The 20,128-nt window shown below is 46.8% G+C and overlaps 1 protein-coding gene across 1 annotated transcript; it reads left to right on the top strand.

The window, feature by feature from the left end:
* Nucleotides 1–14,240: 14,240 nt before the first annotated feature.
* On the top strand, nt 14,241–19,910 carry ING2 (inhibitor of growth family member 2). Its single transcript, XM_069976567.1, has 2 exons — nt 14,241–14,967; nt 18,813–19,910. Exons 1-2 carry the CDS (start codon nt 14,787–14,789, stop codon nt 19,478–19,480), a joined length of 849 nt encoding a protein of 282 aa, XP_069832668.1. The 5' UTR covers nt 14,241–14,786; the 3' UTR covers nt 19,481–19,910.
* Nucleotides 19,911–20,128: the final 218 nt, after the last annotated feature.

Raw genomic sequence — 20,128 nt, 5'->3', positions numbered from 1 at the left:
CGAGTAGAAGGAGAAATGCCCGCAATCAAGTGGAGTATGAAAAGATCACTACTGAGTTGTGTAAAGCCAAATTAGAACTACGTACCAGGCATTCAGAAGAGCAGGCTGCTGCCTTCTTAATTAAGCTGGAGAAAAAAACTATTGCTACACAAATGGAAGTAAAAGAAAAGAAAATGGATAAATTTCTACGCGATAAAATTGATTTTGATGTGGGAAGGGTTTTTGATTGGAATAGCAAAAAGCAAAAGCGGAAAAATGTAAAACCCAAAAAACGCAGTGGCGACTATTGGACTACCGATTCTGATTCAAGTGTCCCGGATGAGTCATCGGGGAGCCATCTGCAACAAGGTGCACGTCCTAAATCGGGTCAATCTGTCCCTTTAGGAAACACACCAGAAGGAGTCGCAGGAAAAAGACCCCCACGCTGGCATCAAGGCCAGAAACGGAAACAAGTCACTTGGACTCATTGAATACTACGGGTACGAACTGTCATTCTAATGTGATTAACCTGACTAACACTGTTCTGTCTGCAGATTGTTTATCTGTTTTAGCTAAAGGGCTGAATTTCTGTGTGGCGGAAAACTTTAATGTGAACCAGTTTGAAATAGACTTGTTTAAGGGAATAAGGAAAATTAATCTCTGTAAGTTCTTCTCTAAAAAATCTAACAACTATGTTAATAGACATTTTGGTGAGATTCCTGCGGCAATTGGACCCCTTGGTTTTAGTGCTACTATGGACATCACTGATGATGTTGCCAGAGGTGCCCAGTTGCTCATGGAACTCACTAACGAGTCTATTGCTAACCCCGACTCTCCTTTGGCGGTGGGTGATTTCACGGGAGGGAATAAGTCTCAATTTTGTCCCCCTATTACACCAGGTGGCTCGTTGGATCTTTTCGCCACTTTGGTCCGGAATGATGTTAAAGCGCTGCTCTACCCGCCATGTACTGACAATCTCTCGACAGGTGAGAGGCGAGCCCTGTCTAGGCTCTCCTCTCACCCTGAGTTGATTGTGAGAAAGGCGGATAAAGGTGGGAACACTGTGGTCCTGAGCCGCTTGTATTACCAGGAGGAGGCGATGCGCCTGTTAGGTGATAGATCGGTTTATCTACCACTGAAAGAAGATCCCACCCTAAAATATTCTAACCAACTTCAGTCCTTTCTTAGTAGATCGGTGGAATCAGGGGTCATCTCTAAAAAATGTGCTGAAAGATTGCTGTATACCCATCCCCGTAAGCCATCTTGGTATTTCTTGCCCAAAATCCACAAGTCACCAAACCGACCCCCTGGTCGCCCTATTGTGGCGGGGATCGGTTCGGTGACTGAGGGATTGTCCAAATATGTTGACTGGTTATTGCGCCCCATGTTGCAGGACATTCCTGCTTACCTGAAGGATACAGGTGATTTTTTGCAGACTTTACAGGACATTACTTGGCAGGAGGGTTACAGCCTTGTCTCCGTGGACGTCGAGAGCCTGTACACCCGCATCCCTCAAGATGCGGGTGTGCAGGCTGTCTGCGAGGTCCTCGCTGACTTTGGAAAACCTGCTCTATATGTCGATTTTGTAGGTGAGGCTTTGGATTTTATCCTTTCTCACAACGCCTTTAAATTTCAGGAAGGTTGGTTCAAGCAAGTGTCAGGCGTTGCCATGGGGACCCCAGTTGCATGTTCCTTGGCCAATATTTTTTTGGCCGTGTTTGAGAAGAGGTTTATCTTCTCACTGACCAATGACTTTATTAAATATGTTGTCACATATAAACGCTTTATGGACGACATATTTATCATTTGGTCAGGGTCTAAGGAACAGTTCTCAAGTTTTGTGGACTATCTGAATAAAGATGCAAAAATGAATATGGCGTTTACATCAGTATACGGAGGTGACACTCTGGATTTCCTAGATGTGAGAGTTGAAGTATTGGATGGCCAACTTACCACTTCTGGTTTTCGTAAACCTACTGCCTCCAATGCTTTATTGCATTTTGATAGCTTTCACCCCTTCCATGTTAAGAGGGCTATTCCTTATGGGCAGTTCCTGCGGCTTCGACGCCTTAATAGTACTGATGAAGGTTTCCTGGCACAGGCCCAGGAACTGTCCATTAGGTTAGAAGAAAGAGGTTACCCCCACCAAATTATAAGTGAAGCAAAACAAAGAGCGTGGAGTCAGCCTAGAGAACAGGTAGTTAAATATAGAAAGAAGAAAAGAGGAGTTAGGAGATTTGTTTTCTCTTTTAGGTACACAGAAATGAATCAGGTTATCCAGAATGCTATCAGGAAACACTGGCATTTGATAGAAGGTGACGAAGAGGTCAGGGATATCGCTACCAGACAGCCTATTTTCTCATATAGACGCACACGTACTATCAGGGACTCACTCAATACACCTAAAGCCAATAGTGTTACCAATACGAGAATGAATAACTGGTTAGAAAATCGTGGTCCTAGAGGTAACCATAAATGTGGTTTTTGTTCTTTTTGTAGCCATATGCGGGAGGGTAGCGAGGTGACCATAGGTGGCACAAGATGGGAAGTTAGACAGCTGGTGACATGTAGGTCTAAATTTGTTGTCTATGCCATCTTGTGCCCTTGTGGTCACTTCTATATAGGAAAGACCATCAGACAGTTGTTTGTTAGATTTAGGGAACACTGCAACTCTATAAGGACAGGAGTGGGTTGTACACGCCTAATTGATCACATAAACAGTAAACATAATGGTGACAAAAATGTCCTTAAATTCCTAGGTCTGGAAGTAGTAAAACCATTCAGGAATGGAGGAGATCGCCATCAGCGGCTGCTGAAACGAGAATCCTGGTGGATCATGAAAACAGGAGCCCTAGGGGCCCTGGGTTTAAATGATAAAAATGATATGAGTGTTTTCATATAATTGCAAGTTCATTGTTGTTGTGTTGTATGTTATGGTTTTAACTGTATGTTTCCTTTATGTATGCACTTTTGTAAATGTGTTCTTGCGGTCTTTTGTATCGTTACATATGGAGTTTAATATGGTAACTATAGCAACGGCTTAAGCACACGCATAAAGCTGCGCCTGCCGTATGACGTAGATTATGTGAGCCAGTTGAAGCGCGCAAGCGCTAAACGTCGTTGCTCTTATCTGTGGAACGCACCGCTTGTTTGTACACTGCTCTGTCCCTGAAATAAAGCATCTGATTTTTCGCTCTACTTTGGTGAGTTGCCGTTGTACCTCTACTTGTCTTCAGTTGTTCAAAGACAAATATTACCAGCAACAAGACCAATAGTACCATATATGAAACAAAATATTTTTGTCACTACTTCAAGAATGAAAATATTAGCAGCACAGGACCACAAGGAACAACATATATTAGTATACTCCTCACCAAGCCGGACCCAGGTTTGTATACAATCCAAAGACCATTACCACCACATAGTAACTAAGACCATTACCACCACATAGTAACTAAGACCATTACCACCACATAGTAACTAAGACCACCATAACATTACTAAATGACATCCAGTATCCCCCCATATAGAGGTAGATACCAGCTGTACAGACTCTGCACACCATATAAATAATTACAGTGCAGCTACATACAGTGATTCACAGGGGTGTCTTCTCTGATGCGAGTCGGTCACTTTTCCTTTTCTTCTCCTCTGGCCTCGGCATTCATGTAGACTTCTCCCAGCCACAACTCGTCATCTGCCAGACAGATCATCTTGCTCATACAGTATAGGCGTCCTCTTTGCTCCCATATAGTAGATATTGGAGAGAGAAAATAAACAAAAATAGGAGGTCCTCCCGAGGATTCAGCGCTGCCCAAGAGGAATGTTCATAGTTTAAATATATAAAATAAATTAATGTGGTTTACTTAGAATGCAGAGAAAAGATGTGTTATAGGAAACAATATAGTGCCTGACCACTGAGAATGGAAGCTCGGCTCCAGAAACGCATATTCTGTGCATCACTTCTTGGGGAGCGCCTCCTTTTTTTGTTTCTTTTCTCTTTACTAGAACTCCCATGGGCCCCTGTACCATGGAGCCTCCCGTCTGCAGTACTCTGGTCATCTGAGAGCAGCCCTTGTTCTATTTAGCTGGATTGTCCATCAGATAGAGGACACCATAGCCAGACCCTCTGTACCCCTGTCATTGGGGTGATACACACAAAACTCAGGGGGCTTAACCCATAGCTGCACCAGGACGTTATTTAACGTCCTCGTGCCGCTATGGGAGTTCAGAGGGGGGTCGCGCGGCGACCACCCTCTGAACTGCCGCGATCCCGGGTGCCGCGAGTAGCCCGGGCTCGCGGCTATTAGCGGGCACGGTCCGATCGCCGTGCCCGCTAATTAAGTACTTAGAAGCAGCTGTCAAAGTTGACAGCTGCTTCTAAATACGTGCGGTTATACATCCCTGGTGGTCTAGTGGGGGGATCGCCCCCCTGCGGCGCGATTGCGGGGGGGCGATCCCTGCATCCATACCGGGCCGGGGTCTGCTCCGTAATGGCGCTGATCCCGGCTCGGCATTCTATTGCTTTTGGCTGCAGCAGCCAAAAGTAATAGAACACCGATCTCATGGATTCATGCAGTATAACTATACTGCATGGATCTCTATGAGAGATCAGAGTGCATATACTAGAAGCCCCCCAGGGGGGCTTCTAGTATATGTCTAAAGTAAAAGAAAAAAGTATTTTTAATAACACAAAACCCCCTCCCCTAATAAAAGTCTGAATCACCCCCCTTTCCCCATTTTATAAATAAAAATAAATAAATAAATTAATAAACAAACATGTTTGCTATCGCCGCGTGCGTAATCGCCCGAACTATTAATTAATCACATTCCTGATCTCACACGGTAAACGGCGTCAGCACAAAAAAATCCCAAAGTGCAAAATTGCGCATTTTTGGTCGCATCAAATCCAGAATAATTGTAATAAAAAGCGATCAAAAAGTCATATATGCGCAATCAAGGTACCGATAGAAAGATCACATCATGGCGCAAAAAATGACACCTCACACAGACCCATAGACCAAAGGATAAAAGCGCTATAAGCCCGGGAATGGAGCGATTTTAAGGAACGTATATTGGTTAACAACGGTTTGAATTTTATACAGGCCATCAGATACAATATAAGTTATACATGTTACATATCGTTTTAATCGTAACGACTTGAGGAACATGCATAACAAGTCAGTTTTACCCCAGGGCGAATGGCGTAAAAACACATTTCCCCCAAATAAAAGAAATGCGTTTTTTTTTTCAATTTCACCACACATATAATTTTTTTCTGGTTTCCCGGCACATTTTAGGCAAAAATTACATCTGCCTTAGCAAAGTACAATTAGTTGCGCAAAAAATAAGGGCTCATTTGGGTCTCTAGGTGGAAAAATGCAGGCGCTATGGCCTTATATACACGAGGAGGGAAAAACGAAAACGCAAAAATGAAAACTGGCTGTGTCCCCTAAGGGTTAAAGTGACTGTACCACCAGGCCCAGGCTGAAGCACTGGAGGCGGGCTGACCCACCCTTAGTGGGAAGAAACTCCAGCCCCTCCATGACGTGACTCCATTAGAATCAATGGAAACCTATCATAGAGGGGCTAGGGTTTCCTCCCACTAAGGGTGGGTCGGCCCGTCTCCAGTGCTTTAGCCTGGGCCTGGTGGTACAGTCACTTTAAAGGAGAAGTCCATTGTAGGACATTTTTTTCAAAAGAGCTGGGGAGGAGGTGGCTGAACATAACAACATGCATCTACCGCCCTGGCTCCAGCGCAGGGGTCCACTGTCCTCCACTCAGACCAGGAAGTGGCCGGGGGATCGTAAACCGGAGTAGGGGACAGCGGAGCCCAGCGCTGGAGCCAGGGAGGTAGGTGCATGTTATGTTCAGCCATCTCACTCCTCGCTCTTCTGGGGAAGAAAAAAAAAAAAAAAAAAAGGGCCGACCCCAGACATATTACTGTTCATTCACATCTCTGGTTACATTGGCGTTATCACATAAGGCGCCACCTCCTGCCTATTTTCCTTTTAGAATATAGTAGTTATGTGCCTTCTGTGCATCCATATAGTCCTGAGGCATCTCTGTGCAGGTAGTATCCCCCATGTAGGTATCACGCTGTAGGTTAGAGCCCCCCATCCCCAGTAGTAGTAAAGTAGTATTCCCCATGTAGGTATCACGCTGTAGGTTAGAGCCCCCCATCCCCAGTAGTAGTAAAGTAGTATCCCCCATGTAGGTATCACGCTGTAGGTTAGAGCCCCCCATCCCCAGTAGTAGTAAAGTAGTATCCCCCATGTAGGTATCACGCTGTAGGTTAGAGCCCCCCATCCCCAGTAGTAGTAAAGTAGTATCCCCCATGTAGGTATCACGCTGTAGGTTAGAGCCCCCCATCCTCAGTAGTAGTAAAGTAGTATTCCCCATGTAGGTATCACGCTGTAGGTTAGAACCCCCACCCCAGTGGTAGTAAGGTAGTATCCTTCTGTTGGTACTCCATCTGGATTTTAGCCCCCACTCCCCAGTAATTGGTATCCCCCTCACTCAGACATTTATACACATACCCTGCACCCCCACACTATATCCATATACACAGCAGATCCAGTCACACATGTATATACACCCTGCACCCCCACACTATATCCATGTACACAGCAGATTCAGTCACACATGTATATACACCCTGCACCCCCACACTATATCCATGTACACAGCAGATTCAGTCACACATGTATATACACCCTGCACCCCCACACTATATCCATGTACACAGCAGATTCAGTCACACATGTATATACACCCTGCACCCCCACACTATATCCATGTACACAGCAGATTCAGTCACACATGTATATACACCCTGCACCCCCACACTATGTCCATGTACACAGCAGATTCAGTCACACATGTATATACACCCTGCACCCCCACACTATATCCATGTACACAGCAGATTCAGTCACACATGTATATACACCCTGCACCCCCACACTATATCCATGTACACAGCAGATTCAGTCACACATGTATATACACCCTGCACCCCCACACTATATCCATGTACACAGCAGATTCAGTCACACATGTATATACACCCTGCACCCCCACACTATATCCATGTACACAGCAGATTCAGTCACACATGTATATACACCCTGCACCCCCACACTATATCCATGTACACAGCAGATTCAGTCACACATGTATATACACCCTGCGTCCCCACACTATATCCATGTACACAGCAGATTCAGTCACACATGTATATACACCCTGCGTCCCCACACTATATCCATATACACAGCAGATACAGTCACACATGTATGCACCCCCAAGAGAGGTTTTGGGGGCCAGACACTCTAGGCCACGCCAATTTGGCACAGTGCTGCAAGTTTTAAAGTTTTTTTTTAGGACAATAACTGCATCACCTGTCGAACAGACCCAAAGACAGATCTTGGATTAAAAGCAGTTATCTGATAGTACAAGAAGTTTGGGGGGCAGATTGTGGGTACAGAGTCACTTTAAACCATGGCCCTTATTGAGTGGGGCAAAAAACTGGTAAAACACATAATAAATGTGGTGCAACTCAACCCAAATTTTTTGGGCACACATTACATCAGAATTCCAGAAAGGGAGATAGCTTCCCTTCAAGTTGACCATATCAGCAGGTTTGTGCAGACGAACCTGCCTACTTCATCTTACTGATGCTGGTCTTCTTTCCTTAGTTGGTCCAGCCGTTTTCAATAACTTTAATCAAACAGGAATATGTAAATTAGGGTGTTAGAAGCATCGGAGGTGTTCCCCTGCTCCCCAGAGTACCATTTGACCGTCCCACCTGCCGCCTCCTTAGGTCATGCCAACCTATGCATATTCAAATATGCCTGAGTAGGCCAGTCTTTAGGTAAGTGTGACCGAAGGAGGAAGTGGACAGACCGAACGGTGCTCTGAGGGTCTGAGGAACGCACTCAGCGCTCCTAACTAGAGATGAGCGAATCGCTCATCTAAACGAAGCAAAGCACCATATTTGATCTGTGCTCCGCTCATCAAGCCGCCCAGCTTTCAGCGCTGCTCTGCTACCTGCCCCTACCTGACCAGTTTCCCAGGATTGGATCCAGCTTTTTCCCAGCACCCGGGTGGAGTGGCAGGGAGCGTAGCATCGCTGAGCGGCTTGATGAGCAGAGCACAGATTGAACTTTAACCCCCCTAATTTACATATTCCTGTTTGATTAACCCCTTCCCACACAGACTTTAATAATGGGGCAATGTTAAAGAGGTTGTCCTGCGAAAATCTTTTTCTTTCAAAGTAACTGTGTTAGAAAGTTATGTGATAAGTATGGGAAGACTTGAGATTTTTTTTAATAGAAGTAAATTACAAATCTGTATAACTTTCTAAAACCAGTTTATTTGAAAGAAAAAGATTTTCGCTAGACAACCCCTTAAGTGGTGACACAGAGCACAGTCCTCTCCTGGCACCTGGGTCACTGAAGCTCTGCTACTGTTTACAATGGCAAACTTATCTCTCTAAAGGGTGTCTGGGACCAATCCCAGCATTTGTATCTGGTTATGTAAGGGGAGATGGAGTGTGATGTGAATAGGGACCATCTCCATTGACCATGATAGGGTCTGCTGGATTTCCTACTTTACCAGATTAACCCCTTAAGGACAGAGCCTGAAATGGCCTTAATGACAGAGACAAATTTTATGAATATGACCTGTGTCACTTTAGTCATTAATAACTTCGGGATGCTTTTACCTATCCGGCTGATTCTGAGATAGTTTTCTCGTGACATATTGTACTTTACATTTCTGGTAAATTGGAGTCGATACTCATAACAAATCTTTATGAAAAAAAACCAAATAATGTGAAAAAATGCATTTTTCCAACTTTTAAACTTTTTTGCGTATACAGAAAGTGGTTATACCACATAAATTATATATTAAATAGCATTAGCAACATGTCTACTTTATGTTGGCAGCATTTATTAAACGATCTTTAATTTTTTTTAGACAATAGGGAGCTTAAAACATTAGCAGCAAATTTCCAAATTTTCAGTAAAATTTCAAAATCAGATATTTTTAGGGACCTGTTCAGGTTTAAAGTGTATTTGAGGGGCCTGTATGTTAGAAAGCCCCACAAAGCACCCCATTTCAGAAACTGCACCCCCCAAACTCTGCAAAAGCATATCCAGAAAGTGTTTTAACCCTTTAGGGGAGTCACAGAAATAAAAGCTAAGTGTGTAAGGAATTTGAAAATTTTAATTTTCTGTGCAGAGATTTTATTGTAATCCAATATTTTTCATAATTATAAACCTATTACCAGAGAAATGCACCCCAATAATTATTGTCCCGTTTCTGCAGTTTATAGAAATACCCCATATGTGACCCTATTGCGCTATTTGACGCAACCACAAGCCTCAGATATAAGGGAGCGCCTAGTGATTTTTAACGCCTCCGTTATATTTGGTCATTTTTGACTGTACCACTTCAGGTTGGCAGAGGCTCTGGGGTGCCAAAACCTAAAAAACACCCCTAAAGGGACACCATTTAGAAAACTACACCCCTCAAGGAATGTAACAAGGGGTGCGGTGAGCATCTGGACCCCACAGGTGCTTCACAGATTTTCCGAACAATATGGCGTGAAAAAAGAAAAATTTATTTTTTACACTAAAACGTTGTTCTAGCCTTCAATTTTTCATTTTCTTAAAGGGATAAGAGGCAAAAAAAGACACAAAATGTGTAGCGCAGTTTCTCCCGAGTACGGAAATACCCCACATGTGGCGATAAAGTGCCAAGGGGGCGCAGGACGAGCCTTCAAAGGGAAGGAGCGCCAATTGGCTTTTGGAAGCTGAATTTCACTGAAAAGGATTTCAAGCGCCATGTCGCATTTACAGAGCCCTCGTGCTGCCAAGACACTGGAAACCCCCCACAAGTAACCCCATTCTGGAAACTACACCCCTCAAGGAATCTAACAAGGGGGGCAGTGAGCATATGGACCCCACTGGTGACGGGCACAAATGTGGAACAATGTGACGTAAAAGTAAAAAATTTCATTTTTTCACTTTCATGGCACAAATGTGCCCGTCATCAAGGGGTCCATATCCTCACTGCACCCCTTGTTAGATTCCTTGAGGGGTGCAGTTTCCAGAATGGGGTCACTTGTGGGGGGTTTCCAGTGTTTTGGCAGCACGAGGGCTCTGTAAATGCGACATGGCGTTCATCATCCATTCTAGCCAAATCCAACCTCCAAAATCCAAATGGCGCTCCTTTCCTTGGGAGGCTTGCCCTGCGCCCACATGGCGCTTTATGTCCACATGTGGGGTATTTACGGACTCGGGGGAAATTGCTCTACACATTTTGTGTTTTTTTCCTCTTTTAACCCCTTGTGAAAATGATAAATTCAAGGCTAAACCAACATTATAGTGTAAAAAATGTAATATTTCATTTTCACGCCACATTGTTCCACATTTGTGCCCGTCACCAGTGGGGTCCATATGCTCACTACACCCCTTGTTACATTCCCTGAGGGGTGCAGTTTCCATAATGGGGTCACTTGTGGGGGGTTTCAACTGTCTTGGCAATCCATTCCATCCAAATCCAGCCTTCAAAAACCAAATGGCGCTCCTTCCCTTTGGAGGCTTACCCTGCACCCGCATGGCGCTTTATGTCCACATGTGGGGTATTTCCGTACTCAGGGGAAATTGCGCTACACATTAAATGGTTTTTTTTATCTTTTAACCCCTTGTGAAAATGAAAAAATCATGACAAGATTAATGATTTAGAGTAAAAATTTTACAAAAATTACACTAAATGTTGGTCTAGCCTTGATTTTTTTCCATTTCCACAAGGGGTTAAAAAAGAAAATGAACACAAAACTTGTAGGGTAGTTTCCCCTGAGTATGAAAATACCCCACATGTGGACATAATGTGCCATATGGGCACAGGGCAAGTCACCAAAGGGACAGAGCGCCATTTAGAGGCTGGAATGGAGGATAGAGGCCATGTCGCAATTACAAAGCTCCTGTGCTGCCAGGACAGTAGAAACCCCCGACAAGTGACCCCATTCTGGGAACTACACCCCATAAGGAATCTAACAAGGGGTGCAGTGAGGATATGGACCCCACTGGTGACGGGCACTTACGTAGAACATGTGCCGAGAAAATAAAAAATACAATTTTTTTCATTTTCACGTCCCAAATGTGGCCGTCACTTGGGGGCCATATCCCCGCTGCCCCCCTTGTTAGATTCCTTATCGGGTGTAGTTTCCAGAATGGGGTCACTTGTGGGGGGTTTCTACTGTCCTGGCCGCACAGAGGCTTTGTAATTGCATCATGGCATCCTCTAATGGGAATGGCGGCCATACCTACTTAGCTGGGGAAAAGGGACAATTCTAATTTATTTGGGGGTATTAGGCCAATTATTAGTTTATAAGGATGAAAATGACAGGTGTCCATCAAACTCAACCTGTGTTGATCCAGAGGAAGGCAAAAACCCCTTGTGAGGCAGACGACAGTAGCCTCATCACTGGGAAAAATTCCTTCCCGACTCCATAATGGCGATCAGAATAATCCCTGGATCAACGTGACCCCTGAAATAGGAATAAGGGACAGAATTTAGATAATGTAGAACCCCAGTGACGTGTGGTGCACCTTGGAGCGATCCAGTATGCAGAGGCCGGGGGGATCAGGACAGGTGTCACACTGGAAAATGGTGTCCTTCCTGATCCCCCTGTTACGCCACACTCTGCACTTCTTCTGGGGTCTCCTGTTTTCCAGTCTGGGGGACGTCACCTGGAAAATGTTTCCCTGGTGCGATACGGGGTCCTTCATATCCAGAAGTGCTGGGTCCGCTCCATGGCTGCTAAATATTAGGGCGCTATTACTACTTCTGATATGTTTGGATCGTGCCGCAAGCTACAGGGCAGCGAGGGACTGGAAGAGGGGGTGCTGGTATAAAAGTTATCCCCGTACAGGTGGTGACCTTTATCCAGCAGTGGGAAGATCAGTTCCCGGACGATCTTCCCACTTGTTCGAGGATGGGGGGGGAGGGGGCATCTGGGGGCTGGATTCGGGTGTCCCTTCCTTCATACACTCTAAGGGTACGTGCACACTGCGGAATCGCGACAGATAACCCTTCGTGCATTCCGCAGTTGGCACCCACCGGCGGACTGATGCAGGCGCACGTCTCCATCCGTGTCATAGACTCCATTCTATGCACGGGCGGATTCCGCTCTCCGTCCAACGTGTTCCTTCTTTAGACGGACGATGGAATCCGCCCAAGCATAACATGGAGTCTATGACACGGGTGGAGACGTGCGCCTGCATCAGTCCGCCGGCGGGTGCCAGCTGCGGAATGCACGAAGGGTTATCCTTTGCCATTCCGCAGTGTGCACATACCCTAAATCTGTAAGTGTACCATGAGGTTCTCTCACAGAGTTTGTAGAATTTCACGCCATACCGTCATCTCTTATTGGGACGGTACTGGCGGAAAAGACGTGTCTGGGGGGCAGCGTACGCTACGCTACCCCCAGACACGTCACAGGATGATGAGGAGGATGAGGATGAATGGAGGAAAGAAGGATCCCCCCCATTCATCCTCACTGGCTGTTTCGGTGTCGGAGGCAATAATAGCATATGCGTCCGACGCCGAAAACACCCTGGGGGCCATCTTTATACGGGGATTGGTATATGGGATATGTAGTGGTGTAGTGTCAAACTTTATTCAATGTAGTGTGGTGTAATGTAGTGTTTTTTTATGTGTTTTTTTACAGTAAGTATAAAAAAAAAAACCTACGCCAACAAAGGAGTTGCTGATAAATGCCGCACTTATGTGCGGCACTTATAAGCAGACCGTGGCAGTAGAATATAGAAAAAAAACACCCTACGCCAAAAAGGAGGAGTTGCTGATTAGCAGCGCACTTTCGTGCAATGCTGATCAACACTCAGCGGCGATAGGGTGCGGAAAATAGAAAAAAAAAAATTTGAAAAAAAAAAAAAAACTTTTTCTACATTCTGAACATCCCTGTAGCTGCTGATAAGTGTATTACACATATCAGCCGCTAGAGGGCAGCAGAGCGCAAAATACGGAAAAAGCCGACGCTGGAGCCGAAAATAGCCGAGAGAAGCCGAACGTGACGTCACGGAGGAAGCCGAAGACCCGAACGAAGACGAGGACGCCGCGAACCCGGAAGACGCCGATCAGGAGCCCGGGACAGGTGAGTAATGTACAAATACCTGCTCTGGACCCCTCGGCTACCTAGCTGAGGGGTCCAGGGCAGGTATTTACTATTTGTGGGACTCTGATCGCCGTGCCACCGGCCCGATCGCCGTGAACGGCCGGTCGGCCGTTCACGGCGATCGGGCCGGTGGCACGGTGACCACCATTACTTTTTACAGTAATGGCGGTCGGTGCCGTCCTCGTCCTCACCGATGACCTGGAAAGGTTCCGATCGCCGCTATTGGCTGATCTGAATTGATCAGCCTATAGCGGCGATCGTAAGCACGGGGGGTGTTAACCACCCCCCGTGCCGTGAAGCTAAGATGGCCTGCTATGATTTATAGCAGGCCATCTTCCCCGACCGCTGAGTGTGAACACACAGCGATCGGGGAAACATCGGGCGTACCTATACGCCCGTGTGCGTTAAAGCCCACCCTGCGGGGGCGTATGGGTACGCCCGATGTCGTAAAGGGGTTAAAGGGGTTATCCAGCGCTACAAAAACATGGCCACTTTCCCCCTACTGTTGTCTCCAGATTAGGCGGGGTTTTGAAACTCAGTTCCATTGAAGTAAATGGAGCTTAAATGCAAACTGCACCTGAACTGGAGACAAGAGTAGGGGGAAAAGTGGCCATGTTTTTGTAGCGCTGGTTAACTCTTTAAACCAGTGCTTCTCAATTCCAGTCCTCATGCCTCACCAACAGGTCATATTTTGAGGATTTCCCATACAAGGAACACCTGTGCTAATACCTGATGCACTGACTATAATTATATCACCTGTGAAAATCCTCACAACATGACCAGTTGGTGAGGCCTGAGGACTGGAATTGAGAAGCACTGCTTTAAACCACACTACATTGTTGAGCTATTTTTCAGTCTCATTTGATGGAACCTGTGACCAAGCTTCTAATAGAAATGTGAACAGCGCCATAGAGACAGCTCAGACATGTGCGGTTTGCAGTGTGATGTTGTCCTGTCCGGCCCGCAGGCTCAGATCACAACAACTAGACAGTACGGGCAGGTCATGTGACCCGAATCACGTGATGCCTTGGGAACGTTTCCTAGTCGCACCTCGATACAAGCGGATGAGGAAAGTGATACAACATAATTGTTTCCGTAACACTAGAAGAAACCGCACAGCCTATCACAAGTGTGTACTGCTCCACTGATACTAACGGCCGCGGACCGTGCGGACAGCACGCACATACACGTAACAGGACGGAGGGAACATGGCAGGCCACTCACACAAATACGCCTGAAACTGTCAGCGAGCGGAAGAGTTAAATCCGGGGGCGTCAACTAACGGCTGTCACGCCCTACTTGGCTGTGATCCCGCCCACCCAACAGAGCTCTACCCAATCAGCGGCAAGGAAATGAAATGCGGGAAAATCTAAACACAATAAAACCTAGAAAAAAAGGGGCGTCCTGCCTTATAAGGCAATAGGCGCGCATGCGCATAACGTCTACTCGGGCCGCCGGGTTCCAAATTGGAATGCGGCCCCAGAGATAGAGCGAAGGAGACGGAGAGAAGAGCGCAGCGCCGGAGCCCCGCACAGAGCGCACACCGGAGCCGCCGCCGCCGCACTCCCGGGACTCCGCTGGATGCGCTGAGCACGGGAGCATGTTAGGACAGCAGCAGCCGCCACCGCAGGCGTTCTACTACTCGCACGGCGGGAGCGGCGGGGTGGAGGAGAGCCAGCTGGTCACCTATGTGGAGGATTACCTGGAGTGCATCGAGTCGTTACCGCTGGAGATCCAGAGGAGCGTCACCCTGCTGCGGGAGATCGACACCAAGTACCGAGGTGAGGGGGCTACACGTGGCCGGGGGGATAGCGGGCAACCCGCCCCCTCCCCGATCTGTCACACGCCGCTACTAATACAATTGTGTCTAGTGCTTCTCTGCAGCCATTTTGAGCGATCATCAACTTGTGGAACTACAAGTCCCATCATGCTGCGGGGGCTCTCACTGGCTGGGGCTTGTAGTGCGCGCAGCACTGTGGCTTCTCTTCAGTGCAAAGGGATGATCACAACTTGTGGCACTAGAAGTCCCAGCAGGCAGCGCGGAGTCTGTGTGTAGGCTGGGGTTCCCTAGTGCTGGCGGATGTGTGAGCTGTATAGAAGAGCTGGGATGTGTTATACACGGACTGTGTGTCACGTGTGTACACCGCGCATATGTTGTATCATTGTACATTGTATCAGCTCGCTTGGAGCGTGTGCACAGTAGAAGCCCCTGTATACTGTCAGTGAGCGTGGCGTCACTTCCGGGGCGGGTCTGTTATCAGGAAGAGCGCTGAGGCACTGCCCACAATGGGCGGGGCTTGTGCTAGCTGTCACATCCGGGGACAGTGGAGTGTGGCTAGGCCCCGCCCCCTGAGGCGAGCCCTCTAGTCAGAGTAATGAAGGATGAGGCCCCGCCTACTGGGAGGCGGTTCCCCTGTGGGGGGAGGCCGCGCCCACTGGGAGGCGGGTCCTGTAGCCAGGAGGCCGTGCGCATACCAGGGCTCTCACGTCATGGGGTCATGTTACACACCCTCTGTGTAGAATGGCCGCCATCCTGCCCCTCTGTAACCATAGGACTATGTATAGCTTCCGTGCTGCGGCCCTCACTATATATAGCCTCACTGCTCGGCCACTCCATAGCCATTCGCCCTTGTGTTATACTCCTCGTGTATTTATGGTATGTGGTGTGTTCCCTTGGCTGCTCGTGTAGAACTACAGCTCCCAGCATGCCCGGGCAGTGTGTTAGTAAGGCATGCGTTGCGATGTAGTTCTGCCACAGGTTGAGGGCGCCTGCTTGTAGAGAGGGAGGGGCGGGGGAGGAGACTATCAGCAGGCTTACAGTCACAATGCTCCTTGTTGCCCTTAGCAACCAATCACAGCTTGAATTTCACATTTCTGAGCCCTGGTAAAATAAAAGCTGCCCTGTGATTGGTTGCTATGGGCATTACTGAAGATTGAGGGGACCATGATCCTGTATATGTTCCCCGCCTGGCGCTGGTTCCACAGACTGTGCCCAGTGTCTGCTGCTGGTGACCTCCTCACAGCTTCTGCTCAGGAATGGCCACCTGGCATAGATCTCTATAGAAACAATATGGGATAGGGCTGTCTTACTGCTGCCTATAGCAACCAATCACAGGTTAGCTTTCATATATTCACAGCTCTGGTATAATGAATGCTGAGCTGTGATTGGTTGCCATGGGCAGCAGGACTGTGACCCTGAGATGCTCTGCATTAACCCAGTATGAACTCAGCCTTGTGTTCTGTAAAGCTGCAGTGCTGTGTAAATATAAGAAAAGCTAAATGCCATGGATACACAGTATGTATGAACATGCCCTTAAAGTGCATAATGATGATACCCTTGTGACAGGTTCACTTTAAGGGTGCCTTCACACCTAACGGATCCACAGCGGATCTCACTTCTGCGGATTCGAAGCAAGAACTGCTGCGGATCTGGTATCAATTCACCCCTATGATAGCACATATTCGCAGCGGGATTAACATCCTGCTCATCTCCAGCCCGCCGCCACGAGCTTACATTACCTGCTCGGCGGCGTGGCTGCAGTGAGGCTCCCGGCTTCGGTCCAACTCAGCTGATCTGAGCGGGACCGGAGCCGGCAGCCGCGCCGCCGAGCAGGTGCTGTATGCTCTCGGCGGTGGGATGCGGGCAGCGGTGGGCTGATGGGGGGGGGGATGTGACAGCGGGGCTGCGGGCACCAGGGAGTTAAAGCACATATTCACAGCGGGATGTAAATCCCGCTGCGAATATGTGCTATCATAGGGGTGAATTGATACCGGATCCGCAGCGGTTCTCGCTTCGAATCCGCAGAAGTGAGATCCGCTGTGGATCCGGTAGGTGTGAAGGCACCCTAAAGCATTTTATTAGTGGCTACTTACAGCTAGAGTCACCAAACCCAAATCTAATAAATCAGCTGCATTTAGTCATATGAGAGTCTTTCTGCTTTCCAAGTGTATGACTCCCTGAAGATGTCAGCAGTGAGACTCTGGGCTTTCTTATTCCAGCTTTCTGTGCTTGGAAGGTGGAAAGACTTTTACTAGACTAAATAAATCAACTACTGATTTGTTAGATTGTGGTTTGGTGTATTTTATAGTAGATGCAATCATATAATATACAACTCCCAGAGCAATGGGTCAGATTCCTGTATACTGTGCCTGCCATTCAGCTTGATAAGACATAGGAGAAGAGCATTGTGTTAGCTGATCAGTGTTCCGAAGGGGTCCTTCACATATCCGTGTGCAGCATCTAGGGAAGCCATGATACTAGAATTTTGAGTTCGATACCGATACCAGATTTATTTATTTTTATTTCGATACCAGTTCAATACTTAAAGTTTTTTTTTCTTTTTAAAGTGTAAAAATACAAATATAATGCTCTTCCCCCCCCCAGGCTGTGGCTATGATGCTAGTTGTTGTGCACAAGGAGTTATGCTGGGAGTTGTAGTGCACAACAAGGTATGCTGGGAGTTGCAGTTTTGCAGCAGTAGCCTCCCAACACAACTCCCATCATACCTTCTTTTGCACTACAACTCCCAGCATACCTACTTGTGCACAAGAAAGTATGTTGGGAGTTGCAGTGCACAATGAGGTATGCTGGGGGGAGTTCTATTGGAAGGCTGTTGCACTACAACTCCCAGCATACCTGCTTGTGCACAAGGGGGTATACTGGGAGCTGTAGTGCAAGAGGATATATACTGGCAGTTGCAGCAACCCCCTACTAAGAACCGCCCCTAAGTGCCAGACCTGATTCAATGCCCCTCACTGTACCGGCAGACATGAAGGACTGCAGCGTCAGTGAGTCCCGGGAGAGGGGGTGGTGGTTGCGATGGAGGACCGCTGCACCGCGGGGAGGGGGGCTTATGCTGGAGGAATGCTGCGCTGGCAGATCGCTGGCATCTACCCTGTAAAATAGCCGGCACAAGCGATCGATGTCTGCCGGCTATTTGAATTTGGCGCCGCTGGGAGCGGAGTGCACAGAGAACATGGCCGGCGCTCAGCTAGTCGCTGGCTGTGTTCTCTGTGCTATACTTTGTCTGCGCTATACTACACTATACTTAACATAAAGTATCGATACCAGGAAATCCTGGTACCAAATCGTTTTTTTGCCCGAAATATCGATATTTTAGTGCATCACTACCAGCATCATGATAAACTATAATGGTTGGAGCTCCCAAACTAGCTAGTGTACTGACACATCTACGCGACTGTATCAGTACATTAGCGTGAACTTTTAAACTGTTTAGGAGCTCCCAACATTAATCATGATGCTGGGAGCTCCAAAGACCTGTCTGCAGGAATTCTACAGACTTGTGAATGACCCCTAAGAAGTACCAGAGATGGTAAAGGTCATGGTAAGCGTTGTCCTTGTGGGAATATCTCTTGCATTTAAGCAGGTGTAAAACCATCTGCATTAATGTAAGACTGGAAGAGCTGCCTTTCATTCGTGGGATCCTATTATCCCATCCTCTTAATTTAGGGGAGTGCTTCTAAACCGCAAGGGTAACAACAATCTTTGATTTTTATTTATTTTTTTCAATTAAAGAATCTGGTCTAAACTACGGTCTCTGGAATAACCCTTTTAAATATGTTGCATACATGTTTTGACTTACAATGATTTTTCCCCCCCCTACAGAAGCACTAAAGGAGGTAGATGAGGTCTACGAGAAGCATTCTAATGAAAATGACCCCCTTCAGAAGAAGCGTCTACTGCAGCAGCTTCAGAGGGCGCTGATCATCACCCAGGAGCTGGGGGACGATAAGATACAACTGGTCACTCAGGTCTTTGAGTTGGTAGAAAATAGGACCAAGCAGATTGATGCCCATTGCAGGGGCTTCTTAGACCCAGATGAAAATGAAAAATCCACAGAAAAGGCAAAGGCTGACTCTAATATGGCAGAGCGCTCTACTCGGCGACCTCGCCGACAGCGCAACAGTGAGAGTAGAGACTTGTGTCATATGGTGAATGGGACAGATGATATTGATGATCCACCTAAAGAGAAGAAGCCCAAGTCTTCCAAGAAGAAAAAGAGAGCCAAACACAAGCAGGAAAGGGATGTGTCCCCTATTCCCTTCCCAATCGATCCCAATGAGCCAACATATTGCTTGTGTAACCAGGTGTCCTATGGGGAGATGATCGGATGTGACAATGAAGAATGTTCCATAGAGTGGTTCCATTTTTCATGTGTTGGACTGACTTACAAACCTAAGGGCAAGTGGTATTGTCCTGACTGCAGAGGAGACAATGAAAAAACAATGAGCAAAAATACAGAAAAAACAAAAAGGGACAGAAGGTCCAGATAGCCCAGGAGACTTTCTTTTTCTATATATATATATATATATATTTTTTTTTTTTTATAAAGGGTTTTCTTGTATAGTCTTTTCTCCCCCTCTCCTCCCTCCATTTGTATGTCATAGGTAATGTGGACATATTTTTAATAGTATTGCAATATTAAACGTTGTTTGGGTTGTGACTAGTCTCTTCTTCCCAGCAAGACTGTACCAGCAGAAAGCCTAGACCTCCAGAGAACTGTATAACGCAGCTGTGTTGCATTGGAATACTAAAGAGCGCTTGCACTTGTAGTGCGCTTTGCTTGTAACAGGAGAGCACAAATGTCTTCAGGAACCTCACCATAAGTGCTTGGTTTACATGCAGAGCATTGCTGTTAGCACTGAACATGTACATTTATTATACCTGGAACAATTGTACATAAAGATATTTCTTACAGTATAAGAGTCCGGCAGTAGTTTATTTTCCAGAAATGGAACACAGATGCTTTGGCAACTGCCATGAGATAAGATGTCCAAGATGAGGGGCAGGTTGGTGTTGCATAAATGCTTGCCTTGGCAGTGATCCCTCAATCGTGGTAGGTGTGGACCTTTTCTTTGTGACTTATAGCAAGTGGCATAGAGATGGTAATACATTCTCATTCGCACTTCTAATATATAATT

This window comes from Dendropsophus ebraccatus, chromosome 7 (assembly GCF_027789765.1).
Source record: "Dendropsophus ebraccatus isolate aDenEbr1 chromosome 7, aDenEbr1.pat, whole genome shotgun sequence".
Lineage (NCBI taxonomy): Eukaryota > Metazoa > Chordata > Amphibia > Anura > Hylidae > Dendropsophus > Dendropsophus ebraccatus.
This window is presented reverse-complemented; position numbering and strand designations above follow the sequence as displayed.

Excerpts from the sequence above, each read along its gene's own strand:
- ING2 (XM_069976567.1), top strand. The coding sequence starts at position 14,787 with ATGTTAGGACAGCAGCAGCCGCCACCGCAGGCGTTCTACTACTCGCAC. Across the intron at positions 14,968-18,812 it reads GATCGACACCAAGTACCGAG|AAGCACTAAAGGAGGTAGAT; the intron begins GTGAGGGGGCTA and ends CCCCCCCTACAG.